Here is a 20,761-nt window from a genome sequence, read left to right on the forward strand (position 1 = left end):
TGTAGATATATTGGGGATATGCATTGTCTTTCTGAGATCTTGTTAACAGGGATCCTTGAACAATTTTTTATGAGTTCAGTACAATATAAGTTATGTTTTTAAATAGCTTTCTTACTTTTCCTCTTCTGGTTTTCAAAGTGCTAATTCTACCTAGTACTGCTTCATGCATTCTTTATTAACAGCGTTCTTCCAGCACAGCGTTACTTTAATGAAAATGCTTTTAAACTATAAAATGCACAAGATTCAGTTCTTACCTTATGAGGATAACGTACTTGTTATGTATTTGATGGAAATTGAATAATTGCTAGAGTTTCATCAATTTTCAAATGCTATTATAATATGTAAATCCCAAGCTTTTGGCCAATACAATATAGAAACAGCAGATTGTAGTTCTGAAAAGTCAGCCTGGGTTCAGAGAATTTTGGGGGTTGTTAAGAGTTATGCTGACCTCATTGTACATAATTAATCCAGTAACTATTAATGCCAGGTTGAAGATGCCTTTGTTCATTGACATTTTTAAAAGTATATTTATTATATTATATGCATACATATTCCTATCACCTTTGGTTAATGTAGGATTAGCAGCTTCATTCATCAATATGGTCTTTACAATACATTTGAACATGATTTCTGTCTCATAGATCTCCCTGTTCCATCTTACACTGCTCCTTGTCCTCTAGTTCAATCATGTACATCTGCTGCTTTTCTTGGTGTTGGTTTGCTAAGATTATTCCAAGGTAAACAGTCTGTTCCCAGAATATATGGCCAGCACTTCCCTGTTTTTGTATTTTTGTGAGCATTTGAAGTCATTCTCATCTGTAGAATCAAAACTGTCTTTCATATTAGTGTGTATTTGTCTGTCTACCTAGTATGGGAAAAATATTTATTTCTGTCCTAGGGAGAAAATAGATAAAACCCACAGGATTGCAGTGAAAAGGTACACTAATTCTCCATTCTTGTTTTAATCTAGAACAGGGAAAAAGAAAGAATGCGTGTTTATTGATAAGCTAGAAAATTTAGCGTAAAACAGACTATTTAAATACTATGTATGAGTTTCTATGTATGGGGGCAAGTGCATCATAATGACATCACCTTTCAGCTAGACTGTGCTTTGTCCATATGAGATAAAGTGACCATTACAATTAAAGTTGGTCATTACCTTTATCCGTACAGTCCTTTGTTAATGGGTTCCAGATGTAGAGTGAAATTCCAATTGGAGATAGAAAAAAATGATGTATCCCACCAGGCATAATCACTACAATTCTTACTACAAGATACTGCTATACGGTGAATCGCCATTCCCAGACGTGTTGTCCAGATATGTTGGACAAATTGTTCATGTGTTATTGCCAGTATCCTTCCTGGATTGAAGACTATGCAGATTGAAATTCAGGTGTTGGGAAAGTTCCTTGCTGAGAAAGACTTTGGTAAATTGTAGTTTCAAGTTTTTGTTGGTGCAAGTTCAGAATGTATAATCTATGTATTTTAGTTCAAGTTAGACAAAAAGTCAATTTCTTCCTAATATTAAAACCCACATAAATCAATAAAATTGTAGTACAGTTTAAACTACTCAAAAATTAATGATAAATACAAAATGCATTGAGCATATGCAAAGTCTGAATCAATTTACCTGTTAAGTCAAAAGTTTTAGCTTTATGCAACATCTGTTAATTTGTAGCTTAAGTTTCTAGTGTGGAAGTTAAAATAAATCATAGCTTAGCATAATATAAAAATCTAATCAGTGTCCTTTAATAGTTAACACAGCCTTCCTCAATATGGTAGTCTCCAGATATGGTGGACTACACTCCCGTCACTCTCAGCATGAAGATGTTAAGCCATGTTTTTATTAAATATAGTTCATTAAAAATATATAAATGAACATATTCATTTATGTCAATATTAACTAGATTTATTAGGCACCCAACTCAAACAGTGTAACTCTGGGCAGCACACAACACAACAAATAAACAATTATTTCTGCTCCCAAGTAGAATGAAATAGGTACAGTATATAAGAATAAAATATGAAAAACACGAAATGAGATATTGGAACACTGCTATCATGTCACCCCTCATCCTTCTCTTCATTAAACTAGACATACCCAATTCCAGCAACCGTTCCTTATATGTTTTAGTAATCATCTTTGTTGCTCTTCTCTGTACTCTTTCTAGAGTCTCGTCATCTTTTTTATATTGTGGTGACCAAAACTGGATGCAGTATTCCAAGTGTGGCTTTACCAAGGCATTGTAAAGTGGTATTAACACTTCACATGATCTTGATTCTGTCCCTCTGTTAATGCAGCCTAGCACTATGTTGACTTTTTTGGCAGCTGCAGCACACTGCTGGCTCATATTTAAATGACTGTTTCTAGCCTCGTCTTAAAAATCTCCAGTGATGGAGCGCCCACGATTTCTGGGGGTAAGCTGTTCCACTGAGTAATTGTCCTCATTGTCAGGAAGCTTCTCCTTAATTCCAGGTTGCTTCTTTCTTTGATCAGTTTCCAACCACTGTTTCTTGTCCTGCCCTCTGGTGCTTTGGAGAATAACGTGATCCCCTCTTCTTTGTGGCAGCCCCTCAAAAATTCATCACTTCATGTGGTGGTCTGTTCCATGGTCCATTGCCAAATAGCTCTTAATGTCAGAAAGTCCTCCTATATGTAACCTGTACAGTACATCCTTATTAATTCTGCTCCTTTTTTCTGTGATAATAGACCTTGTTTATTCCTATTACTGCAGTAGTTACTGAGTACATAGTGAGTTTTTTCCTTCCCTAAAGTAGATGGAATTTAGTACAGAATATAATGTCCATTTTGAAAAATCTAATCAAGAACCTCAAGAATTGAGAGCAGTATGAAGCCCAGAGACCTCAGTGCTATAAATGAACTAACATTTTCTGATGAGGATCAGTTGCCAGCTCAATGAATTCTAGAACATTGTCTGGAAGAAAATCAAGAAATGACACTGCACTTGAAGTACGTCTTTTTATAACCAATCGAAATAGAAATCTTAGATTCAATTATTGGATTTAATCACAAATTAACCTAATTAATTAAATGTAATGTAATTATTTTAGTTAATCTAATCACTGATTATTTCTAAATTATTTCTATCTTTATCACAGGCTGATCTTTAGCCACTAAAATAGAAAGCCCATTCTAACTCAGAAAGCTTGAATCAATCTAGTTTGATACTAATGTTTTCCTCCCCCACCAGTCTTACAGAAAGCAGATTGCAACTTAATATTTATTCAGAAGCTTGAAATCCCCTCTGCTTTCCTTTCTCACATAGTAAAACAAAGCAATTATTTCATGAGGGTAGTTCCATATCTTTTGAAAATTGCATTAAGCAACATATCTATGTTTTGCAAAACTTGATCCAGTAGGAGACAGTTGATTGTGTTAAACCCTGGCAATTAAATATTGTATTTTCCTCTTCAGAATTAAGACATGTTAAATTTAGGGGGTTTACTACTAGTTATGTAAGGTTCCAGATTTTGATAGATTGTATTTCTTGCACAATTTTAACTGAGAGCAGAGAATAGGAAAGTACGAAATATTTGTAGAGTTCATAAATGTAGATAAGATTTGATTGTTAATACACTGATTGAAATTCATCTCATTGTAATTTGTTTTTACTTTCTCAAGTCTTTTCTTACAGCATTTGGCTAAAAGGCTATAATATCTAATAGAAATCTGTAGCCTAGTCAGATATTTAAATGTTCCAGATCATCAAGTGATATCTATCTATTTCATGGTGAAATAAAACCATTATGTATGAAATTGAAAGTTTGATGGATATCATTTCCACACATTTTATTCTTAAATTACAGAAGCATTTCATATAGCTATCAAGAAGAATTGTAAGGCTCATAATCTTGGTGATTATGAGATGACAACAAAAAGATGCAAAAATGTATCATTTTTGCTGCATTGTTCATTCTGGCTTTTGAAGCCCAGATATAGTAGGATAAATACAGATATTTTTTTCTGGAATCTTTTTTAAAAGTGTTCATTTTTATAAAATGTTCATAGAATGAAAGAATTATAATGGGTGTTGGCTGTGAACCAGCCCAGAGTTCCCCAACCTTTCCAGCTTTGCAGACTGGGGGGAGGGGTGGTTTGGTGTGAGCGGTGGGCACATGTGCCCACCAATTGCTCAAATGGAGCTGCGTGCATAGATGTTTTTCCTCTGCTCACGCAAGTGGAGCTTCACAAACCTTATTGTTTCCACTGCCTGTTTCCCAATGGAGTGCGTCCTGGTACTGGGTCGCGTCCTGGGGGTTGGGAATCCTGAACTAGGCATAACCCCTGCCCAACCTAGAAATCAAGTAATTACACATCCCTGCAGAAAGTCATCTGGTTTCTGTTGAGATACGCTGGTATCTCAAGGCAATAAATTCTATTGTTGAACAGTATTTCAACAGAATATATTCAACAAAATATATTTTCCCCAATATCTAAGTGTCTTTCTTTTAAACTTTCTTTTTGTTCTTTCTTCTGGACCATTCTCCTTATCTTTTCCATGATAGCCTTTTAGATATTTGAAGACAACGATGTTGCCTTCCAATAGTTTTATCCAGGCTAAACATATCCAAACTCTCAAACAATCTCTCCTCTTTTACCTCAGCTCATTAGTCCCTTTTAGCTGGATATGTTCTAATTTATTAATTTATATCTCATTTTTGCATATGTAACAATATTATTAGGACAGATTTCTATATCTAACTTCGTCTACTTCTGTAATGGTCTGTAAGAATAACATAGGGAGAAAAGAGGAAGAACCACAGCCTAAACAATGATCTGATGCAGTTATTCTAAAATGTTCTAAAGCGTTTCTTCCAAATCATTTTTTGAAGTGTGCATACCCTTAATGTTTAGCTGTGATGTCTTTGCACCACTGATTGTTTTTACTTCAAATGTAATATCCTTACAGTATTGTGGAACAGGAACTTAAATATGGGCTTTTTATGCTAGTACTGACACTGTCTCAATCAGCCTGACTAAATCGTATTTTCTTTAAACCATGATTGACCTAATGACATTTGAACCAGTTAGCTTCTGGTAAATGTAATGTTTACAATAAGTAAAGGTAAAGGTTCCCCCACACATGCAAGCTAGTCGTTTCTGACTCTAGGGGCCGGTGCTCATCTCCGTTTCAAAGCCGAAGAGCCAGCGCTTGTTCGAGGACGTCTCCGTGGTCATGTGGCTGGCATGACTGGATGCCAAAGGCGCACAGAACACTGTTACCTTCCCACTGTAGTGGTCCCTATTTTTCTACTTGCATTTTTACGTGCTTTCAAACTGCTAGGTTGGCAGAAGCTGGGACGAGTAACAGGCGCTCACTCTGTTACGCGGCACTCGGGATTCAACCCACCAAACTGCCAACCTTCTGATCGACAGGCTCAGTGTCCTAACCCACTGAGCCACCGCGTTCCTTTTACAATAATTAGAACTGAGTATATCATTCAGAATTACTTGGAGAAATGGGAGAATATAAATAAATTTCACTCCCCACAAAAAACCCTCTAAATTTGCTTCCTGCTGCCAAAGATGATAAAAGAAAGACCTTTTGCCTGTCAAACTGTAAATTTAGTTTTCATCTAGCATGTTTTATCTGAAGAGTTTCATTTCCCTGCACTAAAAACTGTATTTGATATGTTGCTTTGTTGCAAATTATGGTTTCTTCGCTTATTTAGTTTTCCTTATTCAGTTTATACTCTTGCTTTTTCACTCAAACAAGTATTTGACAATAAAACATACATTAAATTGGATACTAAAATTAACTTAAGCAGAACCAGGTATCTGTGTATTTTCTAAACACCAAGACAAAAACAGTTCCAGAAAATGTGCATTCCACAGTGTGGGAGCAGTACAAAAGAAGGCCATTCTCTGCACACTAAGTAATATGTTAAAATAAAAGCAAGACAGCTATCTCAAATATCTTTATATTCCTGCACAGATTGGGTTTAGTGGTCTAGATAGCCCATTCTGCTGTTTTATTTGATGATTCTATGCTCTCATTTAAATTTAGCTCCCATCAAACAATATTATGGGAGAGGCAGCCATCTAAATAGTCATTTCTATAGCCATTGAATGCTTTAAAAGTAAATATGAGTGCATCCAGCAAGCTGTGCAGTCATTTGGTAGTGGATTCATAGGAGTCTGGAATTTTGCAGTGTGTAGCAGCCAAGCACTTTTTAAAGTGTTTTCCTAACTATGCCAACTGCCAATCCTCCAAAACTGTCCAGATCCATTAATAGAGTCACTTAGGGGAGATGGCTGGTATTGAAATATGATGAATATATAAAAATAAATAAATAGAAGCATCAAAAATTCAAGTAGTTTTGTCAGAATGACTCTTGCAATACAAGCATTGTCTCTTAGGTATGTGCAACAAACATCATGACAGACTATAAAGTAAGCCAAATTTGCAACACAATGAGCAATGGCTTGTCCTGTTTTATTTGTCCCCTGCAGGTAGTGGAAACCCCACTTCTTTTGAACACACAAATAACTCACAACTCTCATCATGATGCTGTGTTTTACCATCTTGCTTGTTTTGTCTTTTGACTCCTCAGAACTTACACAATTAGACTTGCAACCGTGTTCAAAATTAGCTGAACCAGAATTCCTGAATTTCCTATTTACCAGTACTCTTGGTATTCTTGGTATTTTATTTCTGCTTCATTAAAAGGAAGGTTATGTATAATATGACATTAAGTTCTGTACGAGTTGTTTTGATAAGTACTTCTTTCCAGTAACAGTGAAAAGATCCAGAATATTATGTTTTATATGTAACAAGAGGAAAGCTATAGCCAGAAAGGATACTATTTTGCAAAACAAAACATTGTTTTTCAATAATACTCTTTAAGAATTTCTGTATAATCAATTTACTTGCAGTTCCCAATTGAAGCTGAATTCTATGCCTCTTCTAGTTTGGCCTCAAAAGTTGCACATTCCAGTTCCATTGAATTACTTTTTGAAATTTAAATTTTTTTTTTGTTGTTGTTAGCTGCGAAGTCGTGTCCGACCCATCGTGACCCTATGGACAACATTCCTCCAGGCCTTCCTGTCCTCTACCATCTTCTGGAGTCCATTTAAGCTCACGCCTACTGTTTCAGTGACTCCATCCAGCCACCTTATTCTCTGTCATCCCCTTCTTCTCTTGCCCTCAATCTTTCCCAGCATTAAGCTCTTCTCCAGTGAGTCCTTCCTTCTCATTAGGTAGCCAAAGTATTTGAGTTTCAACTTCAGGATCTGGCCTTCCAAAGAGCAGTCAGGGTTGATCTCCTCTAGGACTGACCGGTTTGATCGCCTTGCAGTCCAAGGGACTCGCAGGAGTCTTCTCTAGCACCATAGTTCAAAGGCCTCGATTCTTTGGCGCTCAGCCTTTTTTATGGTCCACCTTTCACTGCCATACATTGCAATGGATTATTTTATCATTCTGTAAATCAGGGATGGGTAACATGTTGCTGAATTATAACATACTATGCCCTTTTATATCTGGGGAATGCTGTAAGTTGTAGTTATCAGAGTTTTCACTTTTCTGTTGTACATTTTATCACTTTGTGGCAACATTAGTTTGGGTAAATATACTGTATGTATCGTAACTGTGTCTTATAGCATTTAGAATTTTAAACTGGCTTGATTATAAATTAGTTATTTTTGAGAGAAAAATACAATCAATAAAAAATCGGAATGGAATGAAAGATACTATGATCTGTAATTATAATTCTTAATGTTGTGATTGTTAAAGTTTTCTCCCGTACAATAATGCTTTAGGAAAGTATTCAAAGGTTTGAAACTTCTAAGACAGATTATGCTAAGCTGCAATTCCCCAAACAACAGCTGAAATATATAGAATTCAGGCAGGTTCTATTCATGTTCCTATAATTGAAATTCACCAACAGTGTCACTACATAGCATAAAGAGATACTCACTCTGCCAGTTTCCTTTACCACCAAAGTCTTTGTTGAAAGCATTGTTGCATAATCAACAGATAATAGTAGAGGTTTGAAAGTAAAGAATGCTTGTTCTCAGTGGGGTATTTGCCTTTTGTCATTGGAAAACCAATCAAAACTCATTGTAAGTACTTAGCTGAAAGCTTCCTCAAAATTCAGCCAGCAAAGTCTTTCCTCAAGGGAGTATCCTGTAATCCCTTAATCTTTTTTTAAAAAAAATACAATCGATAGTTCTCCCTAATGTTACACAATATCTCTGTAATGCAAATATATTGGTCACTCTTGTGCTGAATAGGTTGGAACACTGAGAACAGGCTCTAGGTTGACCAATAGTAAAAGAAGCTGAAAGGTTTGATTAGACTGGAAAATATCCTATGTTCTCTGCATCTCCTTCCTTCTTAATCATATACCGTTGAAGCATAATGACCTAATGGCATTTTATCAGCCAAGAACAGTAGCTATGTCCAAAGCACTCTTAATTATGGTGCATATACTATTATCCTAGTAGTCTAATTAAAATTATTACATATACCTTCCGGCATTTTCTATTCTTGCATTTAATTAACTGCATTACTTTAAAAATATGCTGATAAATGTTAGATAAAACATTTACTTTTTTTTAAGCAGGAAGATTATTTTTTTCCCCATCTCACAGTCTGCATCTAAAATTCCAGATGTCTTCAGTCCTAATGTCAGCTCCTAAAATATTTTAATAATGTATTTAATTGGTGTGCTATGAATGCCTGTCTAGCCTCCCGCAAGTGCTTCTTAATGATTTATACAAGACTGGTTTCAGAATAGAACTGGTAGAACTATTAATTCATTACATACATGTGTGTGCCAGTTTGTTCAAGGAAAACTGATATTCAGAAATAACATTTAAAATCCTGAAGGTTTTATCTTTGCTTATTTGTTTAATCTCTCTAGCAACATTGTTTTCTATTCAGCATTTGGTGAATCCTTTTGTTCTTACCCTATATGAGGGGTGTCAAATTGCCGACCCGTGGGCTGGATGCGTCATGTCAAGACCGCACCCACCCCATTGCCAGCAGTGGGGAAAAATCACGATACGTCGTGACACATCATGTGACATCACGAGTTTGACACCTGTGCCTTATATGGATTAATCTAGCTTTTCCATATATTTTTTAAAAGAGCTTGCAAAAAACTTATGTCAGGTATTTTACCTTTTTAAAATAATCATCTAGCCATAGATCTTCTGCTGAATGAAAGTATGTTTATTTTCAAAGTAAGTATGATAAAATAAAATAGGCCTATAAATTATAGTTAAATCAACCCTGATTGTATACACTTATTTCTTCTCTTTCCTCTTTGATCTGATATGCCATAACTGACTGTATGATCCATGTATTATATTTTGAAATCAATTGTTTCAGGCTTGTGAGCCTGAAACAGTAATCACTTTGTGTGCTAGAGCAAAGCTGTGTTGTAATGAATGTCTAATTTTGTTGGAGTAAAAATAGGAAGTCTTAAACCTCCAATTCCAGGAGTTTTCTGGGTTTATTCTGGCAATGCTTCCTGCTTTGGGGTAGCCTCATGGTAATTTCTACTGCTACCATTTTGTCTTCCAGAGTAGCTTCTAAGCTTAAAAGAAGGGGAAGATGATAGGACCAAGGGAGAGAGGACAGGAGAAAGTTGGGTTTTGGCACACCACATACCCATTCAGTGTGCTGGAAGTTGTCTCTTTCTCATCTTCTGACTTCTTTTCCTTTGTTCTTCCCCTCCACAGCCCAGACCTATTAGATGTGCCATAAGAGCACAATCTGTGTGGGGTGAGAACTCTGTTGCACCTGTCCACAACTCCAAGGGCCCAGAAATTGGGAGAGGTTGAGAGGAAGTTGGTTTCCAATTTGCCACATATTCTGCGGCACACCAGAAGCAGACCCTTGCTTGCTTGTCCCAATTTCAGGTTACAGACAAGTTTGTTTATATCAGCAAAAGTTTGCAACCCAATACTTTGAAGTAATGTCTGTAATCACAAAACATCACTCAGGTTATTCCAAGTATCCCTGCAGGACACCCTCTTCCACCAACCTTTTTGGGGAAGGTTCTTTTTTTTTTTACTGGACAAATAGGTACACCAGCAAAGAAGACATTGGACTATGAACGTATATTTATTTATTTGTTTTCTGCAATTGCCTCTGGAACCTATGCAGGACTCAAGTAATGCTTGTAAATAAAATATTGCACTAATAGCATGTGTTTGGTTTTTTTCGGTATGTAGGCTCATTTATATATATATTTTGAAGAATTGGGTAGAGCAAAAAGGTGGCAAATGAAAAGCAAATTGTCCATAGAAAAAGCCATGTTGGCTGGCGCAGTGTTCTCCAGATTTGTTACATCTGGTAGGTGTGCAAACCTCAGAGGTGTCCTATATTAATCTTTTAGAGTTGCTTGCAGAGTAGGATTGGTAAAATAACTATAAATTCAATTATTGTGACAGGAGAATATTGCCATTGTACTTTAATACTAAACCCAGGATAAGAAAAAATAATAATTGTTGTAAGGTAAGCTGATAGGCAGGAAAACTAATAAGTATTCATGTTGATAAATGGAATATTGGATGATTATGTATATGTATGGAAATGATTTTTGCAATAATTGCTAATTTGTTCTAAAAGGCACAGTGCTTCAGTGGCTTAAATGATGCTAGAAAAGTCTATGCTCCAGCAGTTCAAGCCCTACCACTGTGTGACAGAGTGAGCTCCCATCACTTGCCTCAGCTCCTGCCAACCTAGTAGTTCAAAAGCATGTAAATGCCAGTTGATAAATAGGTAACACTTAAGTGGAAAATGTAAGTAGATAAATAGGTACCACTTCAGCATTCCATGTTCCGTTCTGCAGAAACATCTTTGGACGATGCTAACTCAATGGCTTAAAGAAATGGAGATAAGCGCCTCCCCCTAAAGTCAGCTATGACTAGCGGAGCAAAATCCACAGCAACACCTAGTAGAGAAGTAGCAGCTACAGTATTTGAAAAAAGAAAACAAAGTTTTTATAATAGTACTTGGAATGTAAAACAAATGTGCCACAGATATTAATGGAAGGAATTTTCAAATTTAAAAAGCCTTCTCCAAAAATGAAATCTTTTTTCTTCCAATTATTTGGATCCAGTTCTCAGAAACTGCCTGGACAACTATGCAGATGAGGACCGAACTATATTATTGACTCTGGTTTAATATGAATTCACCATGATACTCTTTAGTTTTGTCACTATTTTCATAGTATCTTTCTTCACAATTAAACATGATAATCTCACTGGCTTTCAATGTATTCTGTCTGATGTTCTTGTGATACAGGTGCATTTTCAATAGTGGAATTCTGTCTGCCCAACTTAATTTTTGCAAGGTTTCACTATTGGTACTGACAATAATGCCTATTTAATATCTTGGCAGTTCCATGAAAAACGCTGGGAAATAAAACTAACACTCCTTTTCCTGCTTCAATTTGGATTTCTCTCTGCTATGGGCAAACAGAGCTGCTATCCTGAGTATTTTTTCCATTACATATACATGTGAAACCACAAAAATATTTTTACCCCTATAGTACTTTAAATAACTTATTTTTTTTCTTCCAGCAATTCATTAAGAGCTAAGCAAAAAATATTAAAAAACATTTTAGCAACGATATAGGCCTTCAGATATGACATGACTTAACTAGTGATATGAAATCTTAAAAATAGCAATTTGTCATGTAATGTAGGGGAATTCATTATCTCAGCTCCAGATATTGCAGGTAGCTCTAGGAAGGAGATAGTGGCAAACCACTTCTGAAAAAAATTGTTAACAAAACTGCAGGAACTTGTCCAGGCAGTCTCTGAGAATTGAGTAGAAGGGCAAAAAAATACAGTAGATGCTGCTCACCTCACAATCACTGAACACATTTTCTCAGGTTTTTGGAAAATAATCCTAAATTACCTCATTTTGTATAACATTATTTAGATATCTTGAATCTCAGTTACTATCATCCTTGACTATAACAATCAAGTTGGCCGAGAATATATAAGGATTTGGACTTAGTTTTAAAAATAGCCTATTTAAGGCATACAATTTGAACCACCAGTGGTGACTAAAGACAGAATAATTAACAATTATCTTTTTTCATTTACCAACTTTCTTTAGCAAGGCAAATTATCTTGAGATATTGATTGTAAGATTAAACCATGCTTCATTTGAGATTAGCCTAATGCACTATGACAACTTTAAGCATCTGGGTTACATAATATTGTTCAGAGGTTCTTAGCCAGATGGTATTTGCTACAATGTATGGTATAATCTTCTATGGAATAAAATCCATCATCTTTTATGAAATAAAATATTTATTCCATTTTGTAAGCTTCCAGTCTTATAGAAAGATAAAGACTCCCTTGAGCTGATTTCAGCTACTGATCACTACATGTTTTCTTGGCAACTATACAGAAATTATTTTCAACTGAACTCGTCTATGATGGTTTTATTTCTTTTTTTTTTCTTTTTAAACTTTTCAAAGGTCTAGCCCTGGGCTTTTTTAGAGGTTGCCATCCCAGTACTAGTTCCAAATAACATTTACTTTCATAACACAACTTTACCGATTTGCAAGCACAATTGGGATCAGAATTTCTGTGACTAAGCAAGTTGATTGTTGAGTGAGTTGCACCCAATTTTACAGCCTTTTTTGCCAAGGTTGTTATTATATCACTGCAGTTGTTAATGAATCACATGGTGTTCAGTGAATCTGGCTTCCCTCATTAACTTCACTTCTCTGAAGTCAGCTGGGAAGGTCACAGAGGGTGATTGCATGATCCTGGGAAACTACAACCATCAAATGCACCCATTTTACAACAGTGACTTTGAGTGCTGTACAAAAATTAAATGCAAAACAGTTAAAAAGCTCATGATGCTCACAAATGATACCTTTCAATCCTAAAATCACATAAATAACAGAGCTTGCCTAACTTGGCTCAAATACCTGGGGAGATAGTCAAATTTACAGAGTCGAGACCATCTGTATCTTGGAGGTGGGGGGAGAGGTGTTGTTCCACAAGGTAGGTGCTGCCACATAAAAGGCACAACTCTTGGTTCCAATAGGATGACTGTTTAATAATGGGATCCAGTACATGCCCTCTCTGCTAGTTCTTGTGGGCAAAGTAGAAATAACAGACAAAAGGTGGTTTTACAAATAACCTAGCGTAAACATACTTACATAACATTTGCTAGCCATCAAACTTTACTGTTCCACATCTTTATTGATGATAGTATCTAGTATGGTAATGTTTGCAATTCAAAATCAAGCTCAGAGAATTTTAAAGACCATGTTTATTTTTTTTTAAAAGGTCAATTTGTGAGAATGTTTACTCACAACGTAATATATAATTGAATTATGTAATTAAATAGCCTTAATGAGACAATATGAGTAGGAAGGCATAATGGAACTGAATATGAAACTCTGATTTGTGAAATAAATTAGTTTTACTCTTATTGTACAGGTAATCCTTGAGTTGTGACCATTTATCATTGAGTGTTTGAAGTTACGGAGGCACTGAATGAATGGTACGTACACTTAGTTCCTGAGCACCAGCATGCAGCATCCCCATAGTTGCGTGAACAAAATTTGAAAACTTGAGAGCCTGCCTGCACTTATAAATGCAGAGGCCTTCAATTCCCACAAACCCACCTAGCTCTTCTCCCATCTCTGCTCTTTTTGGACACCTTACATCAGGGGTCCCCAACCCTCAATCTGTGGACCGACACCGGCCCGCGGCATGCCAGAAACCGGCCCGCGCAAACAAGCAAAGCCCCATCTGTGGGATACAGGCAGTACATGAAACCACGCCCCCTCCGGTCCGCAGAAAAACCTCTCTCCATGAAACCAGTCCCTGGTGCTCAAAAGGTTGAGGACCTCTGCCTACATAGCTAAGATCTTCTGAAGCAACACAAGAATGGTGCACCTTCCATTCAGCAAATACTATGCTCCATTCTCAGGATGTTTGGAAAGCCGTCAAATGTGTTCTGAGGCCTTCTGAAGCATCACAAGAACAGAACATGCTAACTGTGCCACCACTGCTGCTGAAGAGTACCTCTGTGAAGGGCAACCAATGGACAAAGATAGAGAGGAGATAGGCAGATGGTGGTGGTGAGATCCCTTATCATACTGAAGCTTGGGGGGCTGAAAGAAACAAAGCCAAAAATGACCTAGCTTGGGCTGAGTCCTCACCTAACTACTGGCAGGATTCAGTTAATAACAGCACAGCGGAGTATTGGAATTGCCATTACTAAGCAATATGAATGTGTGATTTTTTGTCTAACAACAGCATTGCTTAGTGATGGAAATTCCAGTTCCAATTAACATCATAATTCAAGCACTACCTGTAAAAATATACATTATCTGGAGTCTAGAAACGTTCATCTGAATAGTGTATTTTGTAGTTCTAATCAGAGTATTTTACTTGCAGAACAGCTCTTCCATACAAATCATGATACATTATTCTTTGTATAGAATATAGTTATGAAATTGTATGCTTCTTTTATAGTAATATGATTAAAAAGCTTGATTAAGGAGAAAATTCTATGATAAGGGAATTATACCAAACATATGTAAAGGTGAGGTCCAATGTGATATAATGGAATAAGTGGTTCAATATAGCAACAATACTTTTTAATAGCTTTGCTTCTAATTTTGAAACAAAACAATTCATAGGACTTGCTGATCAAAAAACACCTACATAAATTTCTAAAGCTATATTAATTGTTGAGATGTTAAGCTTTACATATTTTTATAGGAAACATGGTGGTTTCATCTTTTTTTTGCTATCGTATGAACATGCTTGTCTGCATCTCCTTGGAATAAAAGGTAGATTTAATAAGAGAAAGAGGTAAAAGCGAGTGTTTGCATAAAGAATGTCTTTAAGGTAAAATAAAGAATTAGAAGTGAAAATACCTGATAATAGGGGCAAGCTGTTTGTACAGTGTCACATCCCTCTTGACTAGACTCTGGGTGGAAGGGCAAAAGGTGTGGAATGTCTGTTGTGGAAAAAAGGAAATGACTGTCTGTGCTCTTAAACTGTAGACTCAATATATCCAGCTGACAGTCTGGTTAAGGAGCACTGAAGTACAAAGGCCATGAAGCTGAGAATAGTTAAGTCTTAATTTTAAAGCAACTTGGCACAAATCCCCCTTCTCCTGTTTTCCTTTCTGTTTTTCTTTTGAAAGAATAATTATGTGGTTTATAAGTTGGCTACTTTTTAACTGGTGACTTTCTGCTTTATTTCAGAAGTGTGTTTTCAGAAAACATTGGCTCTGAAAGAGTCCAGAAAGGAGTAAATCAAGTTGGTGCATAGTGAGTCATTGGCTCAGCTTGAAAGTGCTTTCATGACTTGACACTGGGCCCACATCTACCCTTCACTCCCTGCAACCAAGCAAACTGCAGCTGAGCGATGGGCCAAAAAATCTCAGGGAGCATAAAGTCTGTGGATGTTCGGGATCCCCCATATAGACCAGTTAAACGAGAATTGAGGGGACCAGATTTCTGCAAGCCTGCACGATTGGATATGTTGCTGGATATGCCCCCAGCCCACTTGGAAGTCCAATACAAACATGCTTGGAACAACGAAGATCGATCCTTAAATATATTTGTGAAGGAAGAGGACAGACTAACCTTTCATAGACACCCGGTTGCCCAAAGCACAGATTGCATCAGGGGAAAAGTTGGCTACACAAGGGGACTCCATGTTTGGCAGATTCACTGGCCCACAAGGCAACGAGGAACACACGCGGTAGTTGGGATCTCAACGGCAGAAGCCCCTTTGCATTCTGTAGGATATACATCATTGGTTGGTAGCAATAGTGAATCATGGGGCTGGGACCTTGGACGGAACAAACTTTACCACAACTGCAAAAACCAGCCTGGAGTGACCTATCCTGTGTTTTTGGAACCAGATGAGTCTTTTGTACTTCCAGACTCCTTATTGGTGGTTTTGGATATGGATGAAGGAACCCTTAGCTTCATTGTGGATGGACAGTATCTTGGAGTGGCCTTCAGGGGCTTAAAAGGGAAAAAACTGTATCCCATAGTCAGTGCAGTATGGGGGCACTGTGAAATTACAATGAGATATGTCAATGGGCTTGATCGTAAGTGTTACATTAACATTTTTATTCTTCTTTCCAGAATATGTAAAGATAATTGTTACATTGCCAAGCTGACATTGTCTCCATGTGAAATGGACTGACAAGGCAAAAGTACACCTGCTGTTCTATATCTATCTCTAGGGCTCATCACTGTGTTGATAGCTGCAGCTTTGAGCTGCAGGAAAATAGGAATTACAGTAGTTCTAAAAGGAATGCTGTTTCCTCTTTATTATGTGTATGTGGGTGATATAAGGGCCCAAAATAGAATGAATGCAGTGGGGTTTTTTTATTTTGTTTCTTTACAGAATTCTGCAGTAGTAAGTGTTGATTGTGAAAAACCCACACAAATCCCATTGATATTCTAGAATAAAGGGTTTTGCAAAATTTACATCTGTCTTTGGGATTCAAACTTAGTAAGTAGATTGAGTAATACAGGAAGTCTACATATTGAGTCTACATATAACTTCTAAGTTATATGCATAATGATTGTCTTGCATCTGTGGTTTTTCCTTACTTTCTTTTTTTCTGTACATTCACAAAAATGATAGGCTTTTGTGTGGGTGGGCTTTGTAAAAGTTAGTGCTGCAGTATATTTGTACTGCCTTCACCTTTCTTCTTGCATGCAATACTGGAGGTCATTGGGTCAGCTCAATTGGGAGACTCTATGTGGCTTTCTCATAGCAGCTGGCCTTCAGAGCTGCTTGCTGAGCTGGAAAAGCAGAGAGTTGTTCCATTTGCATGATGTGACTCATGCTGTTTTCTCCATTAGGCGCAGTTCTTTCATAGTCTTCTTGATTGAGGCGCCTCTGAGTTGTATCACTGCATGTTAGTGTTTTTTTTAATTACTCACAGCAAAGCGAAGTATAAGCAGTCTGCGGCACCGCAAAAGGTCCCTGCAAAACCCAAAACCCACGTATCCTTCTAGGTTTCTGGTGATATAGGGATGAGTTGTGCTCTTTTTTTTCCTTTTTTCTTTTTCTTTTTTTAAATCCTTGAAGAAAAAGTTCTATACAAAAGCAGTGCAGTCATTATGAGTGGCTTGTGAGCAGGAGGCCATTGGTTGTGAACAACTTGCACTGAAGCTGGCAAGAGCCATTTGGCATAAGTAGGGTTCATCTCTAGCTCAATCAGCTGTCATGAAAAGCCATGTATGCAACTGAATGCAAGTGGCAGATGTGCTGTAACTGAAGGAAGAAAAGGAAGAGCAAGTACAGATGTGTTGCTGTGTGAGAAAGAGGGAAGCAAGTCCTGGAAGAAAGACAACAGCAGTAAGCTCCCGCAATTACCATAGATTCAAGGTCTCATTTGTCATTTTGGCACCTACAAGAATGACAAAATATGCTTTATTTTTTGATTTTAGAGAATTCCTCCCCCCATTTGTATTAAGTAAGAACTAAATACAGTGTGTTCCTTCGCAGCTACTGAGCTTTCCAATGCTAAACATCATACATTTCTGAAATAATGTCTTCGTATGATTGACAGGTACAAATCCATTCTGAGCACCATTTAGCTATTTGCTTAAATGCTGAAAAATTTCAAATTAATTAAACCGGTATTTCTCAGAGTTTGTATAGTATGCATGCTGCCTGGGGAATTCTGGAATTTGAAGTCCAGATATCTTAAAGTTGCTGAGGTTGAGAAATACTGGATTAAAACTAATAGGCAATTCATGTGGTCTCTGCTGCCATGTGTGTGTGCATATATAATACGTTCTCGACTTACTACGAATCGCTTAGTAACAATTCAGAGTTAGATCAGACCCCCTCCCCCAAACTACTTACAATCCGGATTAAAGTTCTGATGATTAATTCCCCCCAAGTCACATGACTGCATTCTGCATACTCAAAAACCAACTCTCATTTACGGTCATTTGCACCATCCATGCAAGTTACATGACCATGATTTATGATGGGTTTTTTTTGCCAGAAACCAGCATTTACTGATGGTTTCCGGCAAAAAACAGACATTGCAAACAATGAGTTTTCTTCACAACTGCCATGTTTCTTAATGGCCACTGTAAAAAAGCTCATAAAATTGGGTGTAGTCACATGGTGACCTGCTTAATGACCGGCATGACTAATGAGCATAATTCTTGACTCAGTTATAGTTGTAGGTTAAAGTCTACCTCTCATCTTCTCGATTTTGAATTTTTCACATTGAGTGACACAAGAAGATGTGCAAGAAGAGGTTCCATCTTTAATCCAATGCTTTCCAAATTTACCTTGAAGTGGCTTGTTGGGGCTGAATGTCACTAAACGGTACGATCTTTGAACAGAGATTAAGCTGAAAACTATTATGGAAATAAATACATTTTAATGTTTTAATAAAGAAACATTCATTTTAACTAGGGAAGAAATCATAATTTCTATAGGATATGCTTTGTTCTTTTATTTTAAATGTCATACCAATTTTTATCTGTGGAGTATTTGGAAGAACTTGAGCCAATTTAGTCCGGTAAAATAATCTCAACTTTTATTTATTTATTTATGTATTTGTTTGTTTTATATGGTTAACCCATCTCACCAAATGACTCTGGGCAGTGAACAAAGTTTAGAAAAATAAGAGCAAATACAATAGTATAAACATTAAAGCATTAAAAATTAAAATGCATAGTTAGTTTAATCTGAAACAGCAGTGTCATTAAGTTATCTACAATCATAAAATGAAAAGATTTTTTCACAAACTGGAAAGCTTGCTTTTTACCATTTTTAGCCCTTCTATCTTACCTTTTTCCATTAGGAGTTTCATGAGTTCAATTTTAGGCAGTTCACAGTTATTGTATTTTACAAGAAAAATGGTAATTTGTAGAAAAGTAAGAAGGAAAGAGCAAAAGTTTTATAGATAATTGGATTGAAATGGGAAAATATCTAATGGTTAAGGCAGAAGGATAGAAAGCAGGAGGCTCTGAATTCAAGTCTCGCCTTAGTCATGAAAGCCAGCTAGGTAGCTTTGGGCCAGACCCTTTCTCTTGGCCCAACCCACTTCACAGGGTTATTGTTGCTGGGAAAATAGGAGGAGAGAGGTGTGTTAGATATGTTTGCCATGTTCAGTTATTTGTAAAAAATAATTTATTTATTTATTATTTATTATTTAAATTTATATACCGCCCTATTCCCGTAGGACTCAGGGCGGTTTACAGGGAAAATTAAAAAACATAGCATACAAAAATTAAAATCAATTAAAACTATTAATTAAATTCCAGTCCCTGAAATTAAAACTAAAACCCAATTAAATTAAATTAAATTAAAACCCCTCAGTCTGGGCCAAACAGCTCGAAGAGCCAAGTTTTCAAGTCCCGGCGAAATGAGCGAAGGTCGGGGGCAGTCCTGAGTTCTGTGGGAAGTTGGTTCCATAGGGCCAGCGCGCCCACAGAGAATGCCCTTCCCCTGGGAATAACACGCCGGCATTCCTTAACCGGCAGTACCCTGAGAAGGCCCTCCTTGTGGGAGCGCACAGGACAATGGGAAGTTGATGCCGGCAGCAGGTGTTCCCTTAGATAATCTGGACCCAAGCCATTTAGGGCTTTATAGGTCATTACCAGCACCTTGAATCTCACCCGGTGAGCTATAATGAAGGTGAGCTACAGATAAATAAATGTTTTGACTTAAGGTTGAAAAATGGCTGGCATTTCACTGGAAAGCTGATAAAAGCTGACTGAATGGAAATGACCCTAAGTTGATAAGTTAGTAACCTAGTTGTTAAGTGAATCTTGTTTCTCTATTGAATTTACTTGTCCAAAGGTTGCAAAAGCTGATCACATGACCTTGGGACACAGCAACGGTCTTAAGTAAGAACCAGTTGCCAAGCATCTGAATTTTGATCACATGATCATGGGGATGCTTCAAAGGTTATAACTGAAAAATGGTCATAAGTTAGTTTTTTCAGTGCCGGTGTAACTTTGAACGGTTACTGAATGAACTGTTGTAAGTTGAGGACTACCTGGTACTTAAAATCTTGAGAATGTCATGAGGTAGACATCTAGTGAAGGTATTTTTTGCTCATCACAGGGCAGATTCACCTAAGGACAACAACCGGGACTGCCGCAACTGCCACCATAAGTCAGGGCAGTCACATGATGTTGTTCTTTATAATCATGTCACTTAGTGACAGAGTTTGCCAGTCCAGTTACCATAGTTAAGTGAGGGCAACCTATAATTCTCTTTGTAAGTGAGTTGTAAAGTTCATATTGGATTTATTATTTATTTTTTATGGCATATCACACATGGACTACAGTAGAAATATATACAGTATTATTTCATCTAGATTAATAAAATATACTAAAATATAAATGTTAAAAAGTTCTATGTTCAAAAATCCATATTGAATGTTAGTTACCTCACTTTAACATGAGCATTAAGTGAGATTTAACTGAAAGGAAAATTAATGCATGATGTTATTCATTTTATTAGTATGGTGCTCTCAGAAAAAAATAGTCATTTAAAAGCAAAATGACATTTTAATGCAAGACAGAAATAATCATCTTAGCAATTTACTGATGACCATATTGACCTTTGAATATCCATTATGTCCCAATTAGTTGCTGAAAAAAATGCAAATGCAGATTGTGATAATCTGCTTTGTGTTTCTCAGACAGCCTACCAAATTAATGGATAAAATTATTGTCTTTGTAGACAGAAAATTAGTAGCACATTTACATGTTTGCAGCAGTTTGTCAGATC

At 36.7% G+C, this 20,761-nt stretch overlaps 1 protein-coding gene across 3 annotated transcripts in view; it reads left to right on the forward strand.

Annotated features, from left to right (window-relative positions):
- SPSB4 (splA/ryanodine receptor domain and SOCS box containing 4) overlaps nt 1–20,761 on the forward strand; it is a 188,826-nt gene that overhangs the window by 129,132 nt on the left and 38,933 nt on the right. For 2 of the 3 annotated variants that reach the window (XM_081328925.1, XM_081328924.1), the window contains exon 2: nt 15,229–16,085. In XM_081328925.1, coding sequence (XP_081185051.1) covers nt 15,392–16,085 — 694 coding nt within the window. In that variant the 5' untranslated portion in view covers nt 15,229–15,391. Of the gene's footprint in view, nt 1–13,444; nt 13,509–15,228; nt 16,086–20,761 lie in introns of all 3 variants that reach the window. The other variant, XM_081328923.1, reaches the window with a different exon arrangement.

The sequence above is a fragment of the Vipera berus genome (genome assembly GCF_964194415.1).
Source record: "Vipera berus genome assembly, chromosome: 5".
In the NCBI taxonomy this organism is placed as follows: domain Eukaryota; kingdom Metazoa; phylum Chordata; class Lepidosauria; order Squamata; family Viperidae; genus Vipera; species Vipera berus.